This window comes from Zootoca vivipara, chromosome 5 (genome assembly GCF_963506605.1).
Source record: "Zootoca vivipara chromosome 5, rZooViv1.1, whole genome shotgun sequence".
NCBI classification, from domain to species: Eukaryota; Metazoa; Chordata; class Lepidosauria; order Squamata; family Lacertidae; genus Zootoca; species Zootoca vivipara.
Genome location: NC_083280.1, coordinates 24,076,508 through 24,104,435, shown reverse-complemented (window position 1 = coordinate 24,104,435; position 27,928 = coordinate 24,076,508). Strand labels below are relative to the sequence as shown.

The 27,928-nt window shown below is 46.6% G+C and overlaps 1 protein-coding gene across 1 annotated transcript; it reads right to left on the bottom strand.

Annotated features, from left to right (window-relative positions):
* On the bottom strand, positions 1–22,224 carry SIAH2 (siah E3 ubiquitin protein ligase 2). Its single transcript, XM_035133901.2, has 2 exons — positions 21,503–22,224; positions 1–1,024 (listed from the first exon to the last, which is right to left on the bottom strand). Exons 1-2 carry the CDS (start codon positions 21,923–21,925, stop codon positions 467–469), a joined length of 981 nt encoding a protein of 326 aa, XP_034989792.1. The 5' UTR covers positions 21,926–22,224; the 3' UTR covers positions 1–466.
* Between the last annotated feature and the right edge of the window lie 5,704 nt (positions 22,225–27,928).

Sequence of the window (27,928 nt, the reverse complement as noted above, 5' to 3'; positions counted from 1 at the left end):
AAAAATAAATCTCCTCCCTTCTTTTCAGATTAACAGGATAAAATTATCTTAACTGTCCTGTTAACTGTGCTTTAAAAGCTCCGCAGTACAGGCAGGTGGCGGCGGCAGTGAAGGAGAGAATGAGGATAGAAAATGGCCGGTTAAGAAAGAACCCTAAAGTCCCCTTCCGGCATCCCCCGCTCACACGATTAACAATTGCACAGGTCCCACATCATCGGGGAGCCTACGCACATGGAGTTGCCTCCCTGGCGCGAACGTCCTTCTCCGCAACAAGGGGATGGTGGTGTCGCGATGACCGGGGTACATGTGTGCCAGGGGGCTGGGGCCCTGTTCTCCGCTCATGTGATTGTTAATAGGGTGTGAGGGAACACCTGAAGAGGGCTACAGTGGAACGCCATAAAAAAAAATAAAAACAGTCAAGTGAAACAAAAGACGACAACATGGTCTCAATAATTACATAGAAATATCACGGACAACACGTAGAAATAGTCACATTGATCCCGAGGTTCCCATTGTCTGCAAAAAGGTGTGCTATGGCAGTGTCGAAAACAAGGCAGTCGCAGTTCATAATGGCCGCCGCCACCCCGTCGTGGATGGACCGCGGGGTCGCCTCCCAAGTCAGCCTCCGCCGGTTGCCGTTCAGTTCGAGTCTGTACGCAAAGTTCTCTGCCTGTTTGCGGGTGCCGATGAGCAGGACGATGGCAAAGAACTGCTGGTGGCCCTCGTACTTCTCCTGCTTCTCCAGAACCAGCATGAAGTGGTGGCCGAAGCAGGACTGCATCATCACCCAGTCCACGGCCCCTGGCAAGTTAATGTCCGTGGCGAGGAAGACGATGTCCTCCCCTTGTAGGGTGGTGATGCTCTTGTGGGCGTGCATGAGGTGCGACATGACGGCTTCCAGCGAGCCCTGCCACTTGCATGAGGCACCGGGGCACGGGCAGGAGTAAGGGCGGTATTCGCAAACGTCTTCATGCTCCGGCTTTTCTGTATGGTGGAGTGTCAGGGAGCAGCCTGTCGTGGCGTACTGGAAGGAGACAAAAAATAAAATAAAATCAAGGGTGGGCGAGTGGGAAGCACGGCTATAAAGCAGAATTGACGGCTTGCTGCTTGAAATAGGTTTTCAGGGATGAAATCGAATGGACTAAAATACCCTGAAACGAGACCTTGCATTATAATGCACAAACCCAAACGTCTACATTATTTGAACATAATGGCTGGTCTAAACCATGGCTATCCTCCACCAAATGCCAAGATTTCTGGATGTCATGTTGAAGACTTGTAACCAAGGTGAGGCTGTGAATTATTATTTCAACCACATTGCTTTCCTCTGACCTTTTGAGTTTCCCCACCACCTGTCCTCTGATCCTTTTTCACTGGGTGTGCCAGAGGTTCAACTTGTGGACTTTGTCTCTAAGGTATGCATTCTGACCCCAATCTGTGGCACCCTCCACAAGTCTAAAAGCATGCAATAGAGGGGGGGGGGGGAAACGCCACACAAGGCTTGCTGGTTTGGGGGCAGGAGCCTCGTGCCATGAATGACTTTAGGATTTTAATTCACAAGCGGAGACCGCTTGCTAACGAAGGTTGCAATATGGGTGGGTGTGCGATTACATGAAATTACAATCATTTTTAATTCAAAGTAAGTGGCAGTTTAAAGACTCCATTTGTTTTTATGGCAAACGTTTAACAGAGCAAACAGACTCAACCGATTTCTCAGGCGAAAGCAACTGCCAAAAATTTAGCTCCTCCAGCGACTCCCGTGGCAGCCATCGACTTCACATAAGCGCCGCAGAGCATAATTAATTTTTAACAACTACTCTGAAATGTTTCACAAGGTCCAGCGCACAGCACCCAATAGTCAACTTTTCAAAAATTAAAACCACACTTGGCCTAAATTCAGATTTAAAAGCCTCACTCGCAGAATGGCATGATACATCAATCACTCTCAGATATAGATATATTAAGGAAAGCACTGTAGTCCCTTTGCACATGTTTTATTCTAAATGCTAAGCGGCATGTACAAGTTTAAATAGCGACACTGCACATGCGAGATGACTAGCAGTGGAAGGACATGTTGGGGCAGCAGCACTCACCCAGCCTCCCATAAGCTGCTCGCCAGAGGGACAGTGGGAAGGGAGAGGGGGCAAAGAGGTCAGTGATGGTGTCTGTTACTGAACTTGCTGGTTTGAGAGTTGTTAGGAGACACCCATTCCCCTCCCAGAGTTATAATCATAGAATCATAGAGTTGGAAGAGACCACAAGGGCCATCCAGTACAACCCCCTGCCGAGCAGGAAACACCATCAAAGCATTCTTGACATATGCCTGTCAAGCCTCTGCTTAAAGACCTCCAAAGAAGGAGACTCCACCACACTCCTTGGTAGCAAATTCCACTGCCGAACAGCTCTTACTGTCAGGAAGTTCTTCCTAATGTTTAGGTGGAATCTTCTTTCTTGTAGTTTGAATCCATAGCTCCGTGTCCGCTTCTCTGGAGCAGCAGAAAACAACCTTTCTCCCTCCTCTATATGACATCCTTTTATATACTTGAACATGGCTATCATATCACCCCTTAACCTTCTCTTCTCCAGGCTAAACATACCCAGCTCCCTAAGCCGTTCCTCATAAGGCATCGTTTCCAGGCCTTTGACCATTTTGGTTGCCCTCTTCTGGATGCCCAGAGTTGTTTAACAATCAATCCCTTTTCCCACAAAACTCTGGGAATTATAGCTCTGCGAGGGGGAATAGAGGCCTCCTAACAACTCTCTGCACCCTTAACAAACTACAGTTCCCAGGGTTGGCCACCAACCCGCTTCCAGGCCCAATTTAAGATGTGACTGTAATCTGGGTTAACTGTTTTTAATTCTGAATTTGAAGGAAGTCAGTTTTCTTACCTAGGCATCCACCTGCAACAATACAGGGTTGTTGTAAAGATGACTGTGTGTGTGTGTGCAGTGGTTTGAGCACCTGAGATAAACTCATTATTGTTGTTATCATTCCTATACCATGTTATATTATGTCCAGTTCTTTCTAACCTAGAAGTTTTCATTCCATCTCACATATAGATGAACCGTACTTGCACCGCAGCATTTCCCACTGAGCTTTGTCAGCTAAGCAGCATCAGTAATTATGCTATATATGAAAATCACTTTAGTTCTGCTGATGCTGCTAAGGATAATATTACAAAGCTCAACACTAAAACCTACACCTATGTTAAGAGAAAGGTGAGAGGCATTATTATTATTATTTTGCTTCTTGACAATTTTCTGAGATGTCCACTCCTGCGTGTACAACATGCTACATCTCAGTTTGGAGCAAGGTGAGCAGATGGGATTTTTTGATCCTGCAAACTCCTTGGCAAAGCACGGAAAGGACCGGCCAGTAGGTGAGAACATGTCACTCAGCTCTTGTGTAGTGTTTGCTCGCTGCACAGAAAATCCCCCAAACTCAACAGCTTCAAAGGCACACACAGACCCATAAGAAGTTGTGGTGAGCTTGTTAATGTATAAAAATATTACACAAGGTACAAAAGGTCAAAAGCACGGAAACAGAAGACTTGTGTGAACCATGAGACTTGGGGAATTCTTTCGGGGGAACTCCTATGGGGCCAAATTATTATTGCCAAGACAGACAACTTTTCAAGTTTCTGGACGTCGTGGTTGCAATGGAAAAAATTATTTAGCATTTAGATGACAGGTGAGAAACAGGCTTTCCCACCTCCAGACGCTTTCAACCCATTCTCTCCCTGACCCAGCTCTTTTAGAGATTTCCCCTCCGCCCTCTTGTTTCATTATTTCTAAATGGTAAAGCGACAGGGGGAAATCCAAACTATGCAAATTAAGTGTTTTAAGAATATCCACTTGTGAATAACAGGGCCGTCTTAAGCACATCCAGCACCGTGGCGCAAAGATCCCTCCAGAGCCCCCTCCCTTTCCCAAAATTTAGAGCTCGGGCCCAACTTGCACACCACCTCACAGCCCCGGGAGCCGCCGGCCACAGAAGAAGCCGCGGTGTGGCTAGCCAGACCGCCGGAACCCCACGCTCAGTGCTCTTGCTGCTGCCCAGCGGCCCGAGGAGCAGGAGGCAGTTGCCATACTGCCGCCTGTGCCCCGGGGAGTGGTGGTGGGGTAGCGGGCATTGCTGACGCAGAGGAGGCCCCTCGGGAGCTGCTCCCGCCACCGCCACTCCCACAGACGATAGCGGCTCGGCGAGGAGCAGCTGAGGGGATTCCTGTGGCCGAGGGAAAGGAGGTGCCATAGGGCTTAGTGGCTGGTTGCGCCACGCCAACCATCTGGCAGCGTGCAGGGAAAGGGAAGTCCGCTGGCAAAGCCACGTGCCCCCCCCCCACTCGCTGGGGCGCACCTGAGAGGCCAGCACCCTGGCGCAACAAGCCACTAGGCCCTATGGAAAAGACGCCTCTGGTGAATAATGTATTGTGGGCATAACGTTTCAATTTCCGTGGAATACAATTCTTTCTGCCCAAGACACACACACACACAGCCTAGATGACAAATCTTATCCTACCCCATTTATCAACAGTTTTAAGAGTTTCTTTTACAGCCTGGTCAGTGAGCTTTGGCTTTATAGCACAAACTGTAAAGTCCCCCCCCCCCCAAAAAAAAAATAGCCTGCAGAGAGAGAGAGAGGCACATGCTGCGGAGAACCTGGCGGGTATCACATAGGTTTTATGTGCAAAAATGAAAGCACAGCAAACTGCAGCAGCCTGCCTGGCCTGCCAGATGGTATCACAGACAGGAACCTTCTGTATTGCAGCAATGTGCTATTGCTAATAATACACAACTGAAACGGCCGGCTTTGATGTCACACAATTCATTATTGCAGCAGGTAATTGTGGTAGTGATTGTGACAGTGACTCATCTGCATAGAAGGCTTGATCTAGATAAAGATGTCTAGACAGCTCAGGAGAACAAGACCTTTCAGGTTAGAGACCAAACAAACCAAGGGCCCATTAAGAGTTTATGGGCTGTGGTTTTCTTGGCAGACACTGGCATCCAGGTGGTGAGAGAATTGTAGCATCTCCGTATAACTTGGGGGAGGAGGGCGGGAGAAATATGAAGCAGAAATGCACAGGTCCATGTGCCTGAACACTTGGGGACATGGACGAGAGTTGCCTCTGAGAGCACATTTACATTTGGGGGGGGGGCGGGCAAAAATTCTGTGCATTCTTGCATCTGCCACAGCCAGATAGCAAAGCAAGCAACATTTGAAGTGGTGCCAAGCCTCTTACACAGAGGGGTGGGAAGCACTCAAGCAGCAGAAACAGAGAACCCAGCACATTAGTTCTACGGTACCCAGGGACATGTTCATACTTGCCCCATTGCCTGGCTATCTCTAAAATATGCATAACAGCCCATGTTTTATTCCGGACGTCTCTCGTTTCTTTTGGGTGAACACATACGTCCACGACACATCTCTAAAAAGCTGTGCGCTGGAAACTTTACTTTGAGCTACCTTATAACAAAACATGGAAACACGACCGGTACAACATGTTTTTTTTTTTTTTCTGGGCGGGGAAGAGAAAAGAGTGGGACGATCGTGATTGTATCACCCACAACTGGCCTATTTGCACAAGCAATGCTGGAGCCCACATTTAGAGTTGCAGTGTTTTAGGGGCCTCAACGAAGCCCCTTAATCACCGTCAGTGTCACTGAGGACGCTGGGGCATGAACACACCCCACCCCCAGATACCGCTAACTATTCTGGGGTGCAGCTCTCAGATTGCAAGGTAAAATCGCTTAGAGGTGGGCAAATGGCTTGGCCTAGCCCAGATCTCACTGGAAAATGCCAAGGGGGGGGGGTTTAATATGTACAAGACAGGACCTTGCACCTCACAATCCCTGGCCTGCTGGCAGCTAGATACAAAAACCTTGTTACAGAAGCTAGCTCTGAAGCCCCCACAAAGCTGAAGGTGGAAAGTTTTAGATCCTGTTAACATCTATTATCTATTTCACCAACTTGGCTCTTTTCAATTATTCCAAGTTTCCCTCCGAGATGCATTGTAAGCCGTGCCGTGCCATCCCCGGCAATCACCGTTAACTGCAGTCTCAGGAGCTGTATAGGTCAGCACATGCTGAGCTGGGCACATAGCTAATTGCTTGCCTATATTATTAGTTTTGCATTTGTGAAATACTGTTCCCTTACACTACAATTTCGCTATCGGTTCTAAAATGCAGAAGTTGTCTTCTGCAGTTGTCACTTAGGTCTGAGCACACGGCAGGTCTGCACCCTGCAAGCGAAGGTTTTCCATTTGGTTGCAGAATCTGGTTACCGTGAGCATTTCGACAAAAGAGAATTTCCAGGTTCTCATCACAGCTACAAAGGTCCAGACGCTTACTAAGCGTGAGCAAAAATGGCTGGTGAAATATCGGAAGCCAGAGGAAAACTGAACTACTGGAAGCAGAACTGTGCAAATGTGAGCACGTGTATATATGCTTTTTGAGCAAATCAGGCAAAGTCTAGTAAGGTTCACAGGGAGCTGCTTTGAAGAGGGCCTGCAAACTATAGTTCGTAGTCAATTCCTGGTCAGCACCATCCAAAGTTTGCATGAATTTGGAACTCAAGGCAAAGTATGTTTAGAACAGCCTTCCCCAACCTGGTGCCCTTCACAGAGCTGTCTCTGGTGGGGCTGAAAGGAGCTGCAGTCCAAAACATCTGGAAGGAACCAGGTTCAGGGAAGCTGATTGAGAACATGTCCGGAAATGGATGAGGGCATCTGCATTTGTGAGAAAGAATGGGGAAGTGCGTAAGCCCCCAGTATATGCCTGATCCTCCAAATTGTGTTTGTAGGATTGGAATTTGCAATCAAGCCAAGGCACCTTTTCCTTAAAAAGAAAAAGAAACACTATTTTTTGGAGCAGATACAACTAACATCACAAAAATGTTTAGATTTAAATTATTAAAAGGGTTTCTCTGAGCAATGCAATCTGATTTTAATTTTTAAGATGCTTCATTTTGGTTGGTAGGGAATTAAGCATGATTGCTGCTAGGCTTTTCTAAGTTTCTGCTTTTGCCACCTTACACTGTGTTACAATGCTGTGGTTTTGTATATTGCATTGCAGTTTAAAAATGAGTTTAAAACACACACCAAAGAAACAAGGACCAGCCATTCATAATATTCTACCCTGTTTCTCATATTTTAAGACATACCCATAAAATAAGCCATAGCAGGATTTTTAAGCATTCAAGGAATATAAGCCATACCCCGAAAATAAGACATAGTGATAGGCGTAGCAGCAATGCCGGCCACGGCAGAAGGAGGAGGAAAAAAATAAGACATCCCTTGAAAATAAGCCATAGTGTGTTTTTTTGAGGAAAAAATAAATATAAGACATGTCTTATAATATGAGAAACACGGTAGTTAGTTCCCTCTCTCACTGAAGAGAATATTCAGTTAAAGCTAACAATAGATCGGAACAATCTGCACCTGGCGAACAATACCGATAATCTGGGCAGATCTGGGGAAGCCGCTGCTCAGGGACCGAGTGGATGAAGAACAGAAAAGATCAAAGAAGAGGGGGAAGAGCAGCAGGACTCAAGGGACAGTGTGGCATGTTCAGAATCAGAACTAAGGAGAAGGTCCTAGACAACCACCAACAATCTAAGCAAAGATCCAATGGAGGAGACATAGACTGGGGCCGCACGTGCAATGGGTACCCTCCATATATTCTCCCAACACCCATCAGCCTTACCCAGCTTGGCCAATGGCCAGGAATTATGGGAGAGCACTAAACTGGCTACCCTAAGATACAGTATTCAAGCCACATGGTAAACTCCAGCCTCAGAGGCTAAGTGATAAGAAGTAGATGGGCAAATGTCAGATCAAAGGCAGCATCAGGAATAAGCAGTGGCCAAGAATAAAAAAGAGGACCAAAATCATAGAATCATAGAGTTGGAAGAGACCACAAGGGCCATCCAGTCCAACCCCCTGCCAAGCAGGAAACACCATCAAAGCATTCTTGACATATGCCTGTCAAGCCTCTGCTTAAAGACCTCCAAAGAGGGAGACTTCACCACACTCCTTGGTAGCAAATTCCACTGCAGAACAGCTCTTACTGTCAGGAAGTTCTGTCAGTTGGAGCCCATGCCAAAATGAAATAGCATAGGCACAGGAAGCCAATGACATTTTTTTTGTCATCTAGGCAAGGAGGGTACTGGACCTAGGAAGGTTTAGAGAATTTGTTGGGAATGAATTCCAAAAAACGAAACTCCTTTGGTCCACACCTCCTCACTAATGTGTTGATTGGAACTCGAACATCTTTCGGTGAGGTAGGCTGAGGGTTGCCTTTTGATACATTTTAATCTTTTTTTTTTTATTAAAAAAAGGCCAGTACCTTTTTCAAAGCCTGGCTGCTGCTGCAGTGGGTGCTATGCACATTCAAAACAGGGCCAGAAATGCGCCATGAAGACTATACAGAAAAAGGTGGTTGCAACACATCCTTCACAATATCTCTGTGAGGATGCTATGGGGGAGGGGGGGTTTGGCAACCTTGTTTTCCTATATACGTACAATATTCCTACCGTAGGAGGAATGCTGTTTCATCCCATCCCAACACTCACAGGCTTATCCAGCCTCATTTTGAATGCCAGCAGCAAACTTTCCAGCTGTTTGGAGTGCTTATTACCTGTAAAACAATATAAAAATACCGTATTTTTCCATGTATAAGACGTCCCGTATTTTTGGGGACTCCAAATTAAGAAAACATTCCTCAGCACCACCTATGTATAAGATGAGCCCCAATTTTAAACCTAAATTTTTGGTTAAAAAAACAACAACCCTACTTATACACGGAAAAATACAGTATATATTAATAGGAAGCCCCCAAACCACCTCCTAAGTACTTTTTCCAATAATTTTTTTAAAAAAGAAATATGCCCATTAATATGGATTATTGAATTATGGTGCTGGAGGAGACTCTTGAGAGCCCCATGGACTGCAAGAAGATCAAACCTATCCATTCTGAAGGAAATCAGCCCTGAGTGCTCCCTGGAAGGACAGATCGTGAAGCTGAGGCTCCAATACTTTGGCCACCTCATTAGAAGAGAAGACTCCCTGGAAAAGACCCTGATGTTGGGAAAGATGGAGGGCACAAGGAGAAGGGGACGACAGAGGACAAGATGGCTGGACAGTGTTCTCGAAGCTACCAACATGAGTCTGACCAAACTGCGGGAGGCAGTGGAAGACAGGAGTGCCTGGCGTGCTCTGGTCCATGGGGTCACGAAGAGTCGGACATGACTAAACGACTAAACAACAACAACAATATGGAAACCAAAAGAACACGTAAAAATGACATGGGCTGATGCCTCCATACCTAACTGCAGCTTCCATATGTATAAGGGGAGTAAGTATTCAGGTCACACCTGGACAATGGGAGTGTCTGTAGTCCAATTTGAACACTCATTTACCATCAACAAGCATCTTGGGTCTTGCAGAGCACTCTCCACCCCTCCCTCCACCATACTGATAACGTCATCTATGACATGGGTGCTCCATGCAATTCTCTCGCATGAAGGCCAGGTGTAGATAAATGACAGCGGCGTTTGCTTGAACAGTGGAAATTCAGGTATTTCCACTATGATCTGCTACATTGTATTCCAGTCTTGTTCCTAAGAGGCACTCACATTGTGTGGCAGGTTAGGATAAAAGAGCTAGTGCGCTTCAGAGTTGTGCAGGGACACAACTGTAAATACTAATAAATAATAAGGCTGGACTAGATGAATCCCAAGCCAGAATTAAGATTGCCGGAAGAAATATAAACAACCTCAGATATGCAGATGACACAACCTTGATGGCAGAAAGTGAGGAGGAATTAAAGAACCTTTTAATGAGGGTGAAAGAGGAGAGCGCAAAATATGGTCTGAAGCTCAACATCAAAAAAACCAAGATCATGGCCACTGGTCCCATCACCTCCTGGCAAATAGAAGGGGAAGAATTGGAGGCAGTGAGAGATTTTACTTTCTTGGGCTCCTTGATCACTGCAGATGGTGACAGCAGTCACGAAATTAAAAGACGCCTGCTTCTTGAGAGAAAAGCAATGACAAACCTAGACAGCATCTTAAAAAGCAGAGACATCACCTTGCCTACAAAGGTCCGTATAGTTAAAGCTATGGTTTTCCCAGTAGTGATGTATGGAAGTGAGAGCTGGACCATAAAGAAGGCTGATTGCCGAAGAATTGATGCTTTTGAATTATGGTGCTGGAGGAGACTCTTAAGAGTCCCATGGACTGCAAGAAGATCAAACCTATCCATTCTTCAGGAAATCAGCCCTGAGTGCTCACTGGAAGGACAGATCCTGAAGCTGAGGCTCCAATACTTTGGCCACCTCATGAGAAGAGAAGACTCCCTGGAAAAGACCCTGATGTTGGGAAAGATTGAGGGCACTAGGAGAAGGGGACGACAGAGGACAAGATGGTTGGACAGTGTTCTCGAAGCTACGAACATGAGTTTGACCAAACTGCGGGAGGCAGTGCAAGACAGGAGTGCCTGGCGTGCTATGGTCCATGGGGTCACAAAGAGTCGGACACGACTAAACGACAACAATATTTATTAGTGTAGAACTGTAAACAATAAATATCTTTTTAACCAGGCCTTTGGCTGATTGACATCAATGCCTTTTAAAAATGTGTTGTAAAAGAGGATTATTGGTTGTTTTTATTATGTATTTTCTGTTTTTTATACTGTCATCTACGGGTATAGGGTGGTGTGCAAATTTTAACAACAACAACAACTGTAGTTTTATAATACTATGAAGATTATCACCCAAGAGCAAATCTGAACTAAAGCGGAAGTCTAGATATACAGGCAAATATAATTGATATGGATTGCGGAAAGAAAGAAAAAAGTTGGTGTGATTACAATCCCATCTTTCCTCCAAAGTGTTTTTTGCTAGCATAAATTCTGCCACATTTTGTCATCACAACAACCCTCCCTGTAAGGTAGGTTAGGCAGAGAAATGGGGATTGGCTCAAGGTCACCCAGTGGGCTTCGTGGGATCTGAACCCAGGTCTTCTCAGTCCTAGCCTGACACCAAACACTACAAGGTGGCGGTACCCCCCCTCCAAGCCACGTACACTAAAAGACTAACAACAAAGCCCCCCAACCCCAAATGAAGATGAAGAATGAGTCATTTTGGCTTTCCAAGAGCTGTTGCAGTCAGCACATGCTGGGACCAGGCCTGGGCGATATATGACTCTGCCCTCATACGGACACAGAGGGAGAACAACCTGGACACCAATACAGCTTGTTCCTCCTTCTGCATCTTTAAATTGCTCTGGCCCCTGCAAGCTGGCAGTGGGGTGGGGGCTCCCTGAAACTGCTCAGCTGAGGGAAGCGTGGTTGGCGCTTCCACAGCGAGCCGTTAAAGGAGCCCCAATGCTCTGCCTGTGCGCCCGTGAGGAGGGGGAGTGCAAACAAGCTGCGTTGTCCCAGCCCTCGAGTGCCTGGGTGAAACGGCCTCAGTTCGTAAGGTGAGAGCTGGGGAAGTTTTACCAGGTGTCGTTGTGGTATTTCGCCAAACTGTGATGTTTGCCTGGCGACACACCGCGATGTTGAAAAGCTGATACAGTGGAACCTCGGTTTATGAACACCTCGGTTTACGAATTTTCGGTTTATGAACGCCGTGGACCCATCTGGAACGGATTAATTCACTTTCCATTACTTTCAATGGGAAAGTTCGCTTCAGTTTATGAACGCTTCAGTTTATGAACAGACTTCCGGAACCAATTGTGTTCATAAACCGAGGTACCACTGTATCGCCCAGCCCTAGCTGGGACAATCAGTGCAGACTACTATTTCATTTGTAAGCTCTTAAGCAACACCACCTGATTCATGCAAAAACAGTGCAATTCCTTACCAACATTGCCTGCTGAAATCCGGGGTCTCGCTCCGAATCCTACCTAGTAAACTCCATTCTAAAGAACCCAAACCCCAGCCTTGTAATTAACAGCCCCAGGCTTGTTCCCAACTCATTCATTAAAATCAATCAAAGAACTAAAAATAGAACTGGTTCCCGCCCCTCCCCATCATATTTGTCATCAGCGTTTCTAGAAAACAAACCTTGATCCTGCCTCTTATCATGGCCTTTTAAGTCTTATTTGATCATTATAAAGCAGGAAAACGCATCTATTGATGCAGTCAGACAATGGCTAGTCAGAGGCAGGAAAGTAGCAAGCTATTGATTCATTTTGCTATTATTTTGAGAGGAACAAAAGGTGAACTAGCTTTGCATCACTGAGACCAACAAAGTAAAATAGTGTGCTCGGAAGCGAGGCTAGTAGTGATTGGGATTAAAAGCACACACAGCATGTGTATTTCTGCTATTTAAAGAATTGGCCACCACCATGTCTCTCATGACCTCAGCTCCTAACAAGAAGACAACAGCCGCACGCTAGTAAATGCCTACTTGCCATAAACCATGCAAATGTCTTCTCTAAATATCTAAAGCTGCCTAATACACTGAGTAGTTGTCCCCAGGCCAGTCACCTTTGAACCAGTTCCTAGGAGAAGTTGACATCTTTCAAGCCTTCCCTTCCTATTCTCCAAAGGCAGAATTTGGAGATTACAGAGCAATGTTAATAATGACCAACTAACTGCCAGGAAGTTTAGTATGAGACACCATCACACTCATGAAGAGCAATAATATACCCATTTTACAGATGATGATACCACCAAGTATCAGTCATCAGTGGTCTGCCACAATATGAAGGCATTGCAGAGAGGATAATCAAAGCCTTCTGTTCCATACTCTCTGTCAACATGAAAGCTGTCACTCTAGGAAGGGAGAAAGGAGCCCACTTTTGCCCAAGTGGCAGGAGCAGAAAAGGTGCGGAGTGGGACAAATGGAAAAGCATGGGAGAGAAAGCAAAGTGGCCAGTTCCATCCTTAACTTAGCCAGAAGCCAAATAACACTGACTATACCATATAATCATAGAGTTGGAAGAGACCACAAGGGCCATCCAGTCCAACCCCCTGCCAAGCAGGAAACACCATCAAAGCATTCTTGACATACGCCTGTCAAGCCTCTGCTTTTAAAGACCTCCAAAGAAGGAGACTCCACCACACTATATACCAATACCAATTCTGCACATTCCTCTAGGTCAGAGGAACAGGGTGGGTAACAATTCTGGCCACTCCAGTCGCTAACCCAGATCTCCGATGAATGAATAATCTAATAACTGCCCTCTTCTCAGCACTGTGCAAGCAACTCTGCAAAAGACTGCCAAAACCTTAGACCTTAGACACTGCAAAAAAAAAAAAAAATCCAGCAAAGGCACTGTTTGTGTGAAAAAAAAGGATTAGTCAAGCAGGTTAGTTTTGTACTTCCACAAAGTTACTTAGGCTGCCACCCTTCTACCTGGGAGTAAGCCCCACTGAAGTCACCAGGGCTTACTTCTGAGTAACACTTGAACTGCTAGTGAAAAGCTTTTCTTTTTCATGCCCTCTATTCCTCCCTCTCACCCTAGCTATCACTCATGCCACCCATTCTTGGAACAAAAACAAGACACTACTGTACAGCCCATTAAAATCAATAGCAGCTTTGCCATCGATTTCAGTGGGAAATGGACTGTGCCCATTTGTTTACATGTTGGAGGGGTGGGGGTGGTGGGGGAAAAGAGAAATCCATTAAGCAATTTCCTCTTCCAGCTGCCAAACAAACCTGTGGTTGCTTGTTTTGGATTAGCAAAGCCTCCCCATAATTGCAGGTGATAATATTCCCCTATCACATGAGCTATGACAATTAAATTGCAAAGGCAACCCTTACAGTAGAGTTCAAACACAATTAAGGTTGCATCCTGAAAATCGATTGATTGGTACAGTATCTTTAATTGTCTTAAAGTTTCTTCCAGCACCCCTTGTGGTGGTGCTGATTCTTGGGGTGGCACTTCTATAGAGCTGGCCCAGGCAGAAGATGGGGTAAGAGAGATTGTTTATCTTGAACATGGGTGCCTCCCATAACAGGTTACCCATGCTGAATCGTGATTACTTTGCTAAACAGAGATGGGCCATACCCTGTCCTTCTGCTCAGATAGGCTGAAGGCAGACAATACAATCAGACAGCTGAAGGTGGCAACAATGAAGACACCATATAAATGTTCTTGTTTATTTTCTCCCACTGCCATCTCTGGCCAAACAGGTTTTGCGAAAGATGCAACAAAACAAAACAATATTTATTTATTTATTTTGCAAACCTTCCAGCAGATGGCAGTGATCTCAGTAAGAGTGGAAGCCACAAGGAATGATGCTTCTATCCCATGCCAGCTTTGACTCTCTCAAAAAGCCACTGTCGTGCTGAAAAAGTGGGGAGGAACCACAGCTGAGTGACATTGCACATGCTATACATGATAACTGTCCCAGGTTCGGAACCTATCTCTGTCTGTTAAAAGGATCTGGAAGGAGCCCCAATCACTACCTTGGACAGCTACTGCCAGTCATGTGTAGACAATGCCAGCCAGCCCACAAGGACAAACAGCCAGACCTACCGTAGTATAAGCAGCTTCCTATGGATCTGAAACTGTATAGCTAGATGCTCCATTTCCTAATGTTTCTGGTGCATATGGAGCACAGCTCAGTGAGAGAAAACGGCCCTTTCCAGACAGTTCAATCCCCAGCATCTCTATGCAGCATTGGGAATGCCCTGGGTCTAAAATCCTGCAGTGCAGACCAGTCATGGGGAATCTGGCCCACAGGCCACTGGGTCTTACAAAATGCTGTGCCTTTGCCCTCATGGGAATACCTAACATCTCAGTCCTCCATTCAGGCAAAAGGCATTCTCAGAGTTCAAGGGCACATTCCAGGCAGGCAAAGGAGGATGCAGACCAGGGCTGGTGCGGCTCGGGAGGGGGCGTGGCCTGTGACGGTGCCCAGGGGCCAGATAGAGAACCCAGAAAGGCCTGGAGGGCCACATTTGCCCAAAGTCCTGAAACTGTCCATCTCCAGAATAGATGATTAAACACAATTTTGTCATCAGATGACAACCCACATTACAATACTTCCTGGGCACCCATTGTTTCCATGGTAATTCTCCTAGAACAGGAAAAGCCTGCATTAAATGTACTTCTGTTGACCTTTAACAGCAACAGGCTAGAAAGGTCAGGCCACTGACTAGTCATGTGCTAAGATACTCTTTTTCTGTTTGAAGGTTGTTGACTTGCTAGACCTGGATGACGTTGACATGACCTTAGTGCCTTGATTTTTATTCTATTTTATTCTTTCTTTTTGGTGCCATGATGTCCACTGGGTGGCCTTGGGCAAATCCCTTTCACTTAACCTGCTGTACAGTCTGACAATTTCCACACAGCCCCACATGTACAGTATGACAGTAATCTAGGCAGAAGGTCATCGAGGCATGGACAACTGTGACCAGGCTATCCCAATCTAGGAATGGCCATAGCTAGTGAATTAGCTGAAGTTGGGCATAAGCACTTCCAGCCACAAAAGCCATTTGAGGCTGGAATCCAGGAGTACACCCAGACTATGAACTTGCTCCTTCAGAAGGAGTGGAACCCCTCCCAAAACAGGTTCTACACATAATTCCCAGACATGGGAACCACCTTCCCCCCACCCCCCACCCACAGTACTTACATCTTATCAGAATTCATCCTCAGTTTATTAACTCCCACCCAGCCCTTCACTGCCTCCAGACACCAGTCCAACACCTTCAGAGTTTCTCCTGACTCAGATGGCACCATGCTCCAAATCCCAAGACGACAGCTCCCATCAATTTCAGATAGATGCCAAACAGCACAGGAGACAGAACAGACCTTTTCTGGGACCCTCACAGCCCCAGAGCCACATTGCTGAGCAACCATCTCCTAGTTCTGCTTTCTGGTAGCAACCTTGCAGATAGCAGTGCAACCACTGAAACACAATACCTTCAACTACCACCTCCCTGGGTCACTGCAGAAGAACACCATGGTCAATGTTCTCAAAAGCCACTGAAAGCAAAACCAACAAGGTTGTACTTCTCCCATCTCTTCTTGGATAGAGGTCATCATTCGGGGCAACCAAGGCTGTTCTGGTGCGAAGCAAAGGACTAACTTTCCTTGGCACCTATGAAATATCTTGCCAACTTCACTGTCGCTTGGGCATCACACAAACACTTCCTCTTTAAGTCAGGCATTTTAGAACATCTTTACTGTCTTACTCTCTGACTTCAAGCACACTCTTGTCCACTGGTTGCTTTGTAAGCATGTGCCATTGTTTTACTTATTTAGTGTTTAAAAACCATCCTGAAACCACTGATGGAAGGGCAGAGTGATCCGAACTAAAGGAAGTCGGAATAATTGATGCTAGGGTAAATTATGCTGGTGTAACCTACTCCTATTCCAATCTTTGATCACCAGCAGCGGCAGACTTTGGGCTCCAAAATTTCAGCAGCACCCTGTGTGATGCTAAAATTTGACACAAACACCCCGTCTGCCTCTCGCGCTCCGTTCTGCGTAATTGTTGTGGTGCTTCCTGCAGTGTGGCACCGGTCATGCTACCCTAAAGCTGCCTCTGCTGCCAGTTGAGCTGGCCAGAGGGAAAACAAGCCTTGAAAACAGTTCGACTTGCACCACCCTTTTGTCCAGTGTTAACTTCTGATGGGTTGCTAGGTCACGTTTGGAACAGGAGAAAGTCTCCCCTGCCCCATCATGCCCACCCCCCAAACCTCCAGAATGCCCCCTTTTCAGGATTTAACCCACTCAGCTCAGACGGCTATGACGGAGCCCCAAGATAAGGTAGGATAGAGGACCACAATGCTTTGATTTTTATTCTATTTCCCCCACTTTCTGATGGCATATCTTCAGCCAAGCCAGGATGCGAGACTCAGTTCCAACTGAGCCCAGGCTCAGCCTGAGACCTGCCTATTCCCAACTCTCCTCATCCCTGGCGGACCTCGGGCTTGGATTGCTCCCTTCAACAAAATATAGATAAAACAAAATATGTACTGTAGGATGTCTCAGAAGTGTCCCCAAGTTATGCCAATCGACCCTGTAGGACACCTAACTTCCAGCGCAGCCCTATGCATTTTGACTCAGAAGTAAGTCTTCTTGTGTCCCGTGCGGCTTACTCCCAGGTAACTGGGCATAGGTCTACAGTCCCAGGCTCTAACTCCCAGATGTCCAACTGTCTACTAGCAGGTTCCACTATGCACTGCATACATTTCAGCTGCTACAACGGATCCTCTTCTAGTGACCATTGATCTAAGTTTTGGAAAGAAGAAAAAGGATTTCTGCACCTGCTGCCCTTAAGAGCTGACCCCACTTTTGTGGTCAACCTTTCCACTTGTCCCTTGAAACAACTGTGACATAGACACTCTCCTACCCAAACTAAGGCAATTCTAGTTTTGAGGCAGCAATTATATGTGTGCTTAACAGGCAGTAAACTTCTCTAAATAGAGCAGGTCTCACTTCCGTGTAAACACATAGGATTACTCTGCAAATTTCAAGAACACACCAATTTTACATGCTAACTGTATTATAAATTATACATTTAATGCTGCCAAAGCTGTAAAAGGTTTGGGTTAGAAAAGAAAATAAGTACTGCATAGGTTTTCATTTCCGTTGCCCTGCCCCCAGAAAAAGAAGCTTTTCCTTTTCAAAATTTCTGGGAATTTTACATCCTATCTAAGTAATATTTTGGAATCATTATGTATACAGCATGGCCTCATTGCAGACACATAGCATAGGTGGCTTATGATGATGTGGAGATTCTCCATGCAATATGTTGATTCTGAAGAAAGCACATTTCAAACATGCAGGTTTTAGTGACTTCCACAGGGAAGCCTACTTTAAAAAAATAAATAAAAATCTAATACTGGTCTTCAACTACAGTTTCGTGATTACCATTTGTTTCTCTGTGTAGAATCTAAATTCGAAACTCTGAACTGCGAGCACTTGTTCTGAGCAACTTGTGATCCACTAAACCAAACGTAGCCTACAAGACATGAACGGTGGTCAAACAGGAACGCAATAAACCTCCAGATTTTGCCACTGGCCTGTTATTGCAAAGCAACAGAGTTGTCGGGACACCTGGCAGGTCATATACTAGATGCCCAATGACTTGGTAGGTCACACACTAATGAGGAAGGCCCCAAATTCAGTGGCAGAGGACATGCTTAATGTGGGAAAAGTCTTAGGTTCAAGATCCCTGCCATTTCTGGATAGGGCAAGTGGAAGTCCCCTGTCGGAAACGGGAATGCCACAGCCACACAGTGCAGACCAGCCTAAGTCAATAGGACACAACTTTATATGTTCCAACATCCACATTGCTTTACCCCAACTCCCATTCCTTGTTACACCTAGCTCAATACTGTCACCAGCCTTCCACAAGCTGTATCCCCCAGTCAGGATGACAAACATTCAGCAATGATGAAAGTCGTAGCACAACACCTGGAGCACACCAGGCTGAGGAAGGCCGATGTGTCGAACTAAATGAACCAACATTTGACTTGGTATCAAGTTGGCATCCTGAGATGTTCAGGCCTGGAATGAAGACGCTGCCAGCTACTCAGTCAGACCATTTGGCCCCTCTTTGTCCAGGATGGACTTCTCTTGACTGGCGGCAGGGTCTCCAGGGTAGGTTTTATTCCAGCCCTGCTGCTACCTGCAATCCCAAGACTGGACCTTCTGTAAGCACACTCTATGACGGCGTCCCTTAAAATCTAAGAACTAGGTGCTCTTTTGCAGTACCATTCCCAAAACAGTGTAAGAATGGAGCTGTCTTCCCTAAACGCCCCCTCCCCCTAAAAAAAACCCCTGGTTGAATTATAGTGGAACGGACTCCCCCGGGAGGTGGTGGACTCTCCTTCCTTGCAGGCTTTTAAGCAGAGGTTGGATGGCCACCTGTCATGGATGCTTTAGTTGAGAATTCTGCATTGCAGGGGGTTGGACTGGATGACCCTTGGGGTCCCTTCCAACTCTCCATGATAGTATCAGTGGTTCAACGCAGCAACTCTCTATTTCCACAAGTTTAATTTCTTTTTTTTTGGATTTCATCCCTGGAGCCCTTCCGATTGAGACTATTAACGTGGGCAACATGGTCGCTTCCAGCTTGCTTTTCATCAACACGACCTTAAGATCTGTGTCAATGTCATTTTAGAATGTTTTAGAGTGCATATTGATCAGCTTAAACCTGCGTCTTGGGAGCGAAACCGACACCGGCATATCTAGTTTAAGAGAGACAAGGGCCTGAAGATTGGCACTGATAGAAAGCTTGGGTGGAAACAGCTCTTCTCTCTGCCAGCTGCCACCTTGCTTTTTATCTTAGTTAGGATGCTTCCAAACAGCCTCTCCCCCCTAAAAACTCGCACCGATTGAGAAAAAAGGGGTGGGGGAGCATTTAAAAGAAAAAGGTTGTTAACGGCACCACCACCAGAGATGGTATGTCGATGCTGTTGCTTCTTTGTGCAACCCACACTCATTTTTCTTAGTCCATATGGACTAGCAATTAGCTACAGTGGTCCCTTGACTTACGAACTTAATCCGTTCCGAATGCACATTCGTAGGTCGAAAAGTTTGGAAGTTGAAACACGGTTTCCCATAGGAAAAAAAATATTCGGAAAAATCCGTAAGTCGATAAAACCACATGTAAAAATTCGTAAGTCGAGGAAACCGCATTTAAAGCTGCCAACGGATGTAGAAAAATTTGTAAGCGTGCGGCCATTTGTCCCGTTCGTAAGTTGAAACCTACGGATGTCGAGTAATTCGTAAGTCGAGGGAGCACTGTATACTCATTCCAATCGTGAACTTGGGTGGTCAAGGGCCGGTGGCTTAGGAGTGAAACGGGGGTCACCCCATAATAAGCCCTGAACAGGAGCATTCCTCTTGGAGGGTAGGGATATGCTGCAACCATTTTTACTAATAATAATCACAAAGCACAAGGATCAGCACTGTCCCAGTGTAGGTTGCAGGTGCCCTTAAGCTCCAATCCTGCCCCTTCCACAACAGCAAAAGAGGTCATCAACAGAACTCTCACTCTCTGACCGAATGCAGAGGAGCTCTGTGGCTTTGGACATACCAATATGGGAAGTTCCTGAGCTTCCGGCTTGTTATTTTAGGGGATACAAACACATTTCATCAGCAAAAGTATCTCTGGGGGGGGAAATGTCTCTGTGGAGGTAATGTGTGAAGATTGTAAAGGAGAATCAGGTGTGTACACCTTTCTGCACCCACCAATTCTCCTTTGCACCCACTTCCATCCCCCAGCTGCCTGCAACCGAATTATGCAGGATAAAAAAAACAGGTGGAAAACTTGTTGGTGGGGGGAATCACCCCTCCCCACATCCCCCTGGCCTGCCCCTTCTCCCCTGCCAACTAACACACTGGAACGCCACTTGTCTCTCGCTCTGTCAAGTTCTGCCTTTAAGGTTGACTCAGAAGTGTGAAAGGAGGAGGAGGGAAAGGTACCACATTTCATGGGCCTTTGCACACATCTTCTGCCATGTTTAGACCAGAGCCCTAATTCCCTTAGCGCAGAGCGCAGACTAACAGGGAGTGCATTAGCACCAATGTGTTTCAATTAACCGAGACACTTGGCAAGGCTCCCTACACAGTCAAGAATCTATTGACTGACTGAGCTATCCATCTCTGGCCTCCCTGTTAAAAAACAACAACTCCTGTTTTACTAATCCAGCTACTGCTAAAAGAGTTTCCAAATCATTTACAAACTTTTATGCTCCCTTAGATCTCCATTCCTCAGTGACCACTATTTTTGAATTATACATTAACTCTCTGGTGTAACATAGCATGCGCTGTCAAGTGTAAGCAGGGATGAGGTATAACTATGACATGAGCCAATAATAATAAATGAGAGATTTTTAAAGTCTGTGTGTTCTTTCAAGTGCTCCAAGGTCTTCACATACATTTATACCAGGGGTCCTTACAACTAAAGTAGGGTAATACTCCATATTGCAAGATACTAGGGAGCAAAACTGAGAAATACTGACTTGGGTACAGCCCTGGCACAGGTCAGGTGTAAAAGCCGGTAGCTCTCTGCCCCCATTCTCTTGACAACAATGCACCAAAACAAATAACAACAGAGCAAAGATCTGCATTCTTGAGAGGACCATGGACACTGTTTACTACCCTGCACTACCTCTTTAGCTTGAAGAGTAATGGGGTTATGTCTAAAGGCTGCTTGGAATAGTGGTTTGGACTTAAAGGTGGTGGAGGCAGAATTACAGACACAGATGCATCTTACATTAAAATGAAAACAGTCTCTGAGAAACAGCTCCCCAGAAAAAGGGCACTTTGTATTTGTTTCTAATGAGAAGTTAGTTAGTGGAAGGCGGTCGGGGGTGTGCTCCCGGGGTTCGTCCCAATACTTCCCAGTAGGGTACGGAGAATTTCAGAGAGGTGGCTTTAAAAATAACACCTGGATCACTACAACCTCAAGGGCAGGTGCTGAACCACGCTGCTTCCCTCGACCCAGCGCCCTCTCCCCGCCCACCTTTCCGGCGGCTGTGCCGGTTACCGCCTGCGAGGTTTCCCCTACCTGCCCTTCCTTACCTTGCAAGGGAAGAGGACGGCCGAGGCCACTTTTTCCATGGCCAGGTTCCTGATGCTGGGGGTCAAGGATCCCCGGCACGTGGGGCAGCAGCTCAGCTTCTGCCGGCATTGGTTGCACACCAGGTGCCCGGCCTGGCACTGCAGGATCGGGGGCAGCACATAGTCGAAGCAAACCGGGCACTCGAAAAGCGAGGTCAGCTCGTGGTGCTGAGGCGAGACCGGCCCGCCGCTGCCTTCGCCTCCTCCAGGGCTCGAGATCACAGCGGCCGCGGCGGGGACCGCGGAGGAACCGGCCCCGGCGGCAGAGATGGTGGCGACGGCGGCGTTGGCGGCAGGGGCAGCAGCCGGCGACGGTGTGTGCTGCTGCTGCTGCTTGCCGCAGGGTTTGCTAGCGCTGGGTCCGGCGGAGGACGGGCGGCTCATCTCGGTCGGGACAAACCATCGAACGGCGGGCACCGAGCTGATTCGCTCACCGAATCCCCGCAGGCCCCCGCCAGCGAGACTCAAAACAACAGCGCCCGTCTCCCTGGAGCCGCTGCTTCTCCTCGGAGAGCCCGGCCGGGCCTCGCCTCCGCGCCGCAGGAGAGCGCGAGCGTTCCAAAGTGTGTGCGAACGTTCCAAAAGAGAAGCCCCAACGTTCCACCGGGCCAGCTCAGCGTTCTAAGCCGCTCCTCCGCCCCCGGCAGCCCTTCCGCTCCTCCCCCGGGCAAAGCGCGCGTGGTTCCTCCTCAACCCCCACTCCCCCATGCACGCCGTCCCTCCCCGGAACATTAATCTGACGCAAGAAAGAGAGGCAGGGGGTGGTGCAGAGAGTCGCAGCCTGCTCCCGAAGCCGATGCTTGCTCCTACTGAGCATGCCCTTGGTCTTTGCTGATGGCAAGGCGGAGACTTCTGGGTGGGGCGGGGGGGGGCGGAGAAAGAAAGAGAGAGAGAGAATGGGCGGGAGCGAGGAAGAAAGGAAGACATCGGTGCCCCCTCTCTCCCTTTCCCCGCCGGGCTCACAATAATCTGCTCCTGGCGATTCTAGCGGAGGCATCCCCCCCTCTAACCCCCCCCCCCCAACAGCGGCCGCTGAAGGCAAGAGAAAAAGGGGGTTGTGGAGATGGGCACGCGCGCACATGGAAGCTGCTTCTTCACTCTATTGTTCAATGGCGTAGCAGAGCCAGGATAGGAGCTCCGGCCCGCCATCTGCTGGGCATGGAACTCACTGCTTCGCCCGAGCCAATAATAGATCCCACAACAGACCGCGCTGCTTCTCTTTGGAGAGAACCCATCGCTGTGTTGTACTGTACCTCCAAGAAGCTGGAGGAAGCAGGATGCTAGATTAGGTGGGCCGCCGGCCTGACCAAGCAGGGCAGTTATTCTTGTGTTCTGAAGGAGAAAATGTTGTGATAAGGATAAGGAGAGCACAGATCCGTGTAGGATCCCCACTGGCTGCAATGGGATTTACTTCCCACATAATATGCACAAAGGACCCCTGTGCTGGACCTGCTATTTTTGTTGATCTTACCCAGCAGTTGGTGACTGGCTTGTGTCTCTTCCACAGCACAGACATTAGTGCCAGTCTATAAAGTAAATATTTACCTACTTACTTATTAAATTTATATTCCGCCCTTCACCCGAAAAGCAAAGGGTGGTTTACAGCATAAAAATGCAAAATGGGGACACAAAATAGGCACACAAACCCCAATAACCCACCCTACAAGCACATTTAAAAGGCCATATATTGTTTAATTAGCCAACAGCTTAATTGAATATATTATTCCACAAACAGGGAGCCACCACCCATAAATGCTGAAGCACAACTCAGAATGTCCAGTTCATTCTGGACATTTTAATCTACCTGTTCAAGCTGTTTTAAGATACAGTATAAGAATTTCCAATCCTGGGGGAAATGCAAACACTTCCCCCCCCCCAATCTTGTGCTGAATTTCCAGTGGCGGGGGGTGGGGGGGAATGGGGACTTTTTTTTTTTAGTCCTAATGTTTCAGGAACAAAGTCCAACAAATCTATAAGCAACTATGTCGTTGGCAGAGGCAGAATCCTAGGTTCTGTCAGTGGGCCAGATTCACTCTTGCTGGCACAATATTGTGCCGATGAAACATGCATGTTAACTAATAAATATATACCAGATTTTCCTATGCAAAGTACAGGATATCACACACAAACACTCCTGCATCCCAGTTTGGAGCAAGAGGAAGGAATCCATTCTGCATTGGCAGAACAGGTGAAGACAGCCAAGGCGGCAGGTTTTAAAGCTGCTCAGTGGGGCGGGATTCAGTTTACATCAGCCCCCAGCTAAAATGGAGGGGCAAGCCTTCATTTTAGCAGCAGGTCATACGGGGTTTCCTTTGGACTTCTGGGTGATGATGGTGACAAGTACGGCTTCTTGTCCTTGAGCTCCGTGGTCTGTTCTAGTTTCTTCTTCTTCTTCTTCTTCTTCTTCTTCTTCTTCTTCTTCTTCTTCTTCTTCTTCTTCTTCTTCTTCTTCTTCTTCTTCTTCCTTCTTCAAACTAGAATAGTTTTTAAATGGCAAAGGAAGTTGGCTCAGCAATTAACATTAATTGCTCCATACAGGCAAGGAGCATATCTGTTTGGTTTGTTTTACTTTTATATGGGCTTAAAAACCCATATATTTTAATTGGAGGACAGGAGCGGAAAGAGCAGCTGTTTCGGCTGGGTGTTTTTAACTGATATGAAACTGATAAGGAACGCTTAGAACATCTTGATCAAAGGGTACTCGGCAGTTTTAACACTGTTATTACACGAGCACAGACCTGCAGTGCTTCCGTTAAGCCACCCAAAACTTTATTGCCAAATTTAGTCCTGAAATCTATGCAGTACTCCTGTGTCTCAGCAAAGGGAGGAAGAGGTGCTGCAAAGCAATTTTGGCAAGATGAAATTAAGATATCTTACATGGATAGCCCAGGTCTTTTACATTGTGAGTATGCAAGTAAAGAAGACTGATCGCCGAAGAATTGATGCTTTTGAATTATGGTGCTGGAGGAGGCTCTTGAGAGTCCCATGGACTGCAAGAAATTCAAACCTATCCATTCTGAAGGAAATCAGCCCTGAGTGCTCACTGGAAGGACAGATCCTGAAGCTGAGGCTCCAATACTTTGGCCACCTCATGAGAAGAGAAGACTCCCTGGAAAAGACCCTGATGTTGGGAAAGATGGAGGGCACAAGGAGAAGGGGATGACAGAGAACGAGATGGTTGGACAGTGTTCTCGAAGCTACGAACATGAGTTTGACCAAACTGCGGGAGAGAGTGGAAGACAGGAGTGCTTGGTGTGCTCTGGTCCATGGGGTCACGAAGAGTCAGACATGACTAAACAACAACAAATGCAAGTCATGGGGCTGGAGAAGCCTTATCCTAAGTAATGAAAGCTTAGTTAACTGATATATATGCTCCCAGGCAACCTCTGCTTCCTCCATATAATGAAACCTCAACTAGATGTAATAACAATCTTGGCTAGATTTAGGCTGATCGGAGTTGGAATCCAACTAGTATTGGGGGGGGGGGGAGAGGACACACAGATACCCCATTTCTGAGGTATGGAGCTACTGTATATCATGTGATTTGGGCTGCTGTTTGTGTTTGATAATTTGTGCTACAATGGTTAATTTGTTGCTTTTGTGATTGCTTTTTATTTGGAAGCTACTGTACTTGGATCAACTCCCTTGTGAAGCAGAACAGCAGATACAAATTTCTTGAATGAATAAATGTGGATTTGAACATCGAACTGTCAAACGACAATTTGCAGGAAGAGTGTGACAAATGGCAAAAGTTAAAACAGTGAATGTATTGATGCAGAATACACATATAGTCCATAGCCATCCCCCCCGCCCCGCCCCACCCCACCCCGGAAGAGGAAAACTTCAATGGTATAAGGAAAATGTGTTATTTGTTCATGCACCTGTTTTCAATTGGCTGTCTGTTTTGGCTATTCTCTTTTTCATGAGTCACCATGTAGCAAAAGCAAGGATTGCCTGGGAATAAGTCCCATTGAACTGAATAGGACTTATTTCTAAGCAGACATGCACACATTTGGGGAAATGTGTGTTGCCATTCAGTTATGACTAATGCTGTGTCTTGTGCAAATCTAATATTTCAATATTAAATTTCAGAGGCTGGAAACACTAAACTATTTCCTCTGACTGATGTCGAAATCACTACAATCAGCATAACAGCAAAAATGCCAGTTAGTCATCAAGAAGTACTATAACCAGAAACTGCCTTCCAAGGTCATCACAATTAATTGGTTTTAGAGACAGGGAAGCTGTACTCAGCTCTTCATCCAGCCAGGGGGAGTAAATTGAAAAGAGATAGTCATTAAATTTATGTATGTCAAAATAAATGAAGCTATAGCTTCATCCTTCTTCAGGTACTGCTACTCCACCTGCACACACTGGCCAATTTAGCAATGCTTCCTGTATGACGTATGATTCACCTGTGATCATATCCAAGAGCCAGTTTTTATATTATTATTTAGCAGGTATTTGATTGTGTTTTGCACCCCCTTCATGGAATTTGCCAGGAGCTCTCTTAGGTGAGAACACTCACGACCTTACTCAACCTCGAAATCCAGCACTGATCACAAATAAGCCAGCCTTTGCCTGCCTGTTGCCATCCAGATGTTTTGGGCTACAGCTCCCTTCAGCGCTGGCCAGTTGGAAACATCTGGAGGGCACCAGGTTGGCGAAAGCTGCAGTAAGGTAAGTGAGCGGATTGGCTCTTCCATGCAAGAACAACCTGACGTGATACGGATCAGAGGTTGAATTATGCAAACATGGTAGCCTAAGTTAAGGGGTCAAGCTAGTTTGTTCACTTGGGTCCCATAAGGGCTGATTGATTTATTATTTTATGCCATAAAATTCTTATATAACTTGACTGTAAAAACAAACAGGCAGTAAAATCAAGACTTTTTTTTATAGCCCTACATATGAAAGTTAAAAAACTGAAACAGATTTGAATGACCTCAGTTTTATTATTCATTCATTCATTTAATTTGTATACCGCCCTGCATCCATTGTATACTGCCCTGCATCAGGGCAGTCCACAACTTTCTGAGCCTTCCCTTGCGATTGAGGGGGCCTGGGGCCACGCGCCGTCAACTGAGATGGCTCCTCTAAATTGGGGACTGTCCCTGGAAAACAGGGACACTTAGAGGGTCTGCGGCTTCTACGTGATCTGGAGGAAATATATGGGAAAGTGTGCCTGTCAGGCTTCAGGGAATCTGATCCCTCCCACGGTGGGCAGCCAAGAAGCAGATGAACAAGAAGAGTTCTTACCAAGTCTTTTATTGAATATTCACAGAGAGAGACGCAGAAATGCCATCTCTCTTGGATAATGGCGTTGCTCTGAGTTAAGTCCCACCTCTTCTGTCTCTCCTATTATACGTCATCCCTGCGTTGGCTAATCTGTGCTTTCTGCCTCTGAGCTTTCTGTTCTCCTATTCTCAATGCACGCCTGGTCCTGGGAGAGGGGGGCAGTCATTCAGGAATGCTTTCCAAGGACACTGAGTCTGTCAGTTGTCTCTCCCCTGCTTCCTCCTGCTCCTCTCCCAATATTTCCCAGCTTCTCCCCTCTGCAGCCTCTGAACTATGACCTTCTGCAAACCACTGTTGTAAATCTATACTATCCTCTTCTCTGGAAGGTGCAGGAGGAGGTGTGCGGTCCCCACAATTCTTCCTCAATTCAGTTCCTGACAATGCCTGACTTGCATATCTTGGGTGGGGTGGGGGGGTTTGGTAACCGATGCAATATTAGAAAAATAAGGGGAGGATGTTCAAGTTCTTATTATATTCAGGGTTTCTGCATGTCCCCTTTTCAAATGTAACACCTCCAGTGCTTAGGCAGTCTGGCTTGCCACCCATATACCCGCTAACCCTAGGAGTAAAAGTAATGAGCCCTAATGAACTCAGCGGCAGCAGTTGTGTCTAGAATTGCACTGCCTGCCATTCATGCTGCCTTTCCTTCTGCACCCAGGCAATGTGCCTTCAATCTGAGTTGCTAAAGGAAAGTTGCCATGCATAGGAAATAAGCTCCGGTGCTGTGAAAATGAAGTCTGAGGCTGAAGTATGGAGGCAGCTTCTGCATTTGAATTTCCTCCGATGAGCGAACATAGGTCTCTAGCTGAAAACAGGAGCGTAGAGGGGAGCCTTAGCACCTTAATGGCTCAACAGACTGGCTGAGAATAGGAACCTATCCGTAAAATACAGGGCGGCTTGTGTAGTTAGCATGTCAGCTTTCAGTCATGCCCAGGCGTTAAATCAGAAGGGGTTTCAATAGGTTTTGTTGCTCAGGTGTGCTGTTTCTAATTGACAAAGATTAATGGGGTAATGTATCAGTCATCAGACAGGATCTGCACACTGCAAAACCGAGAGCAGCTTGAGAAGGAAATGGTGTTAAGAGTCAATAGT

Bases quoted from the DNA above. Each gene is read 5' to 3' on its own strand.
- SIAH2 (XM_035133901.2), bottom strand. From the start codon at position 21,925: ATGAGCCGCCCGTCCTCCGCCGGACCCAGCGCTAGCAAACCCTGCGGC. The intron at 1,025-21,502 runs GTAAGGAAGGGC...GTCTCCTTCCAG, and splicing joins CCGTCCTCTTCCCTTGCAAG to TACGCCACGACAGGCTGCTC.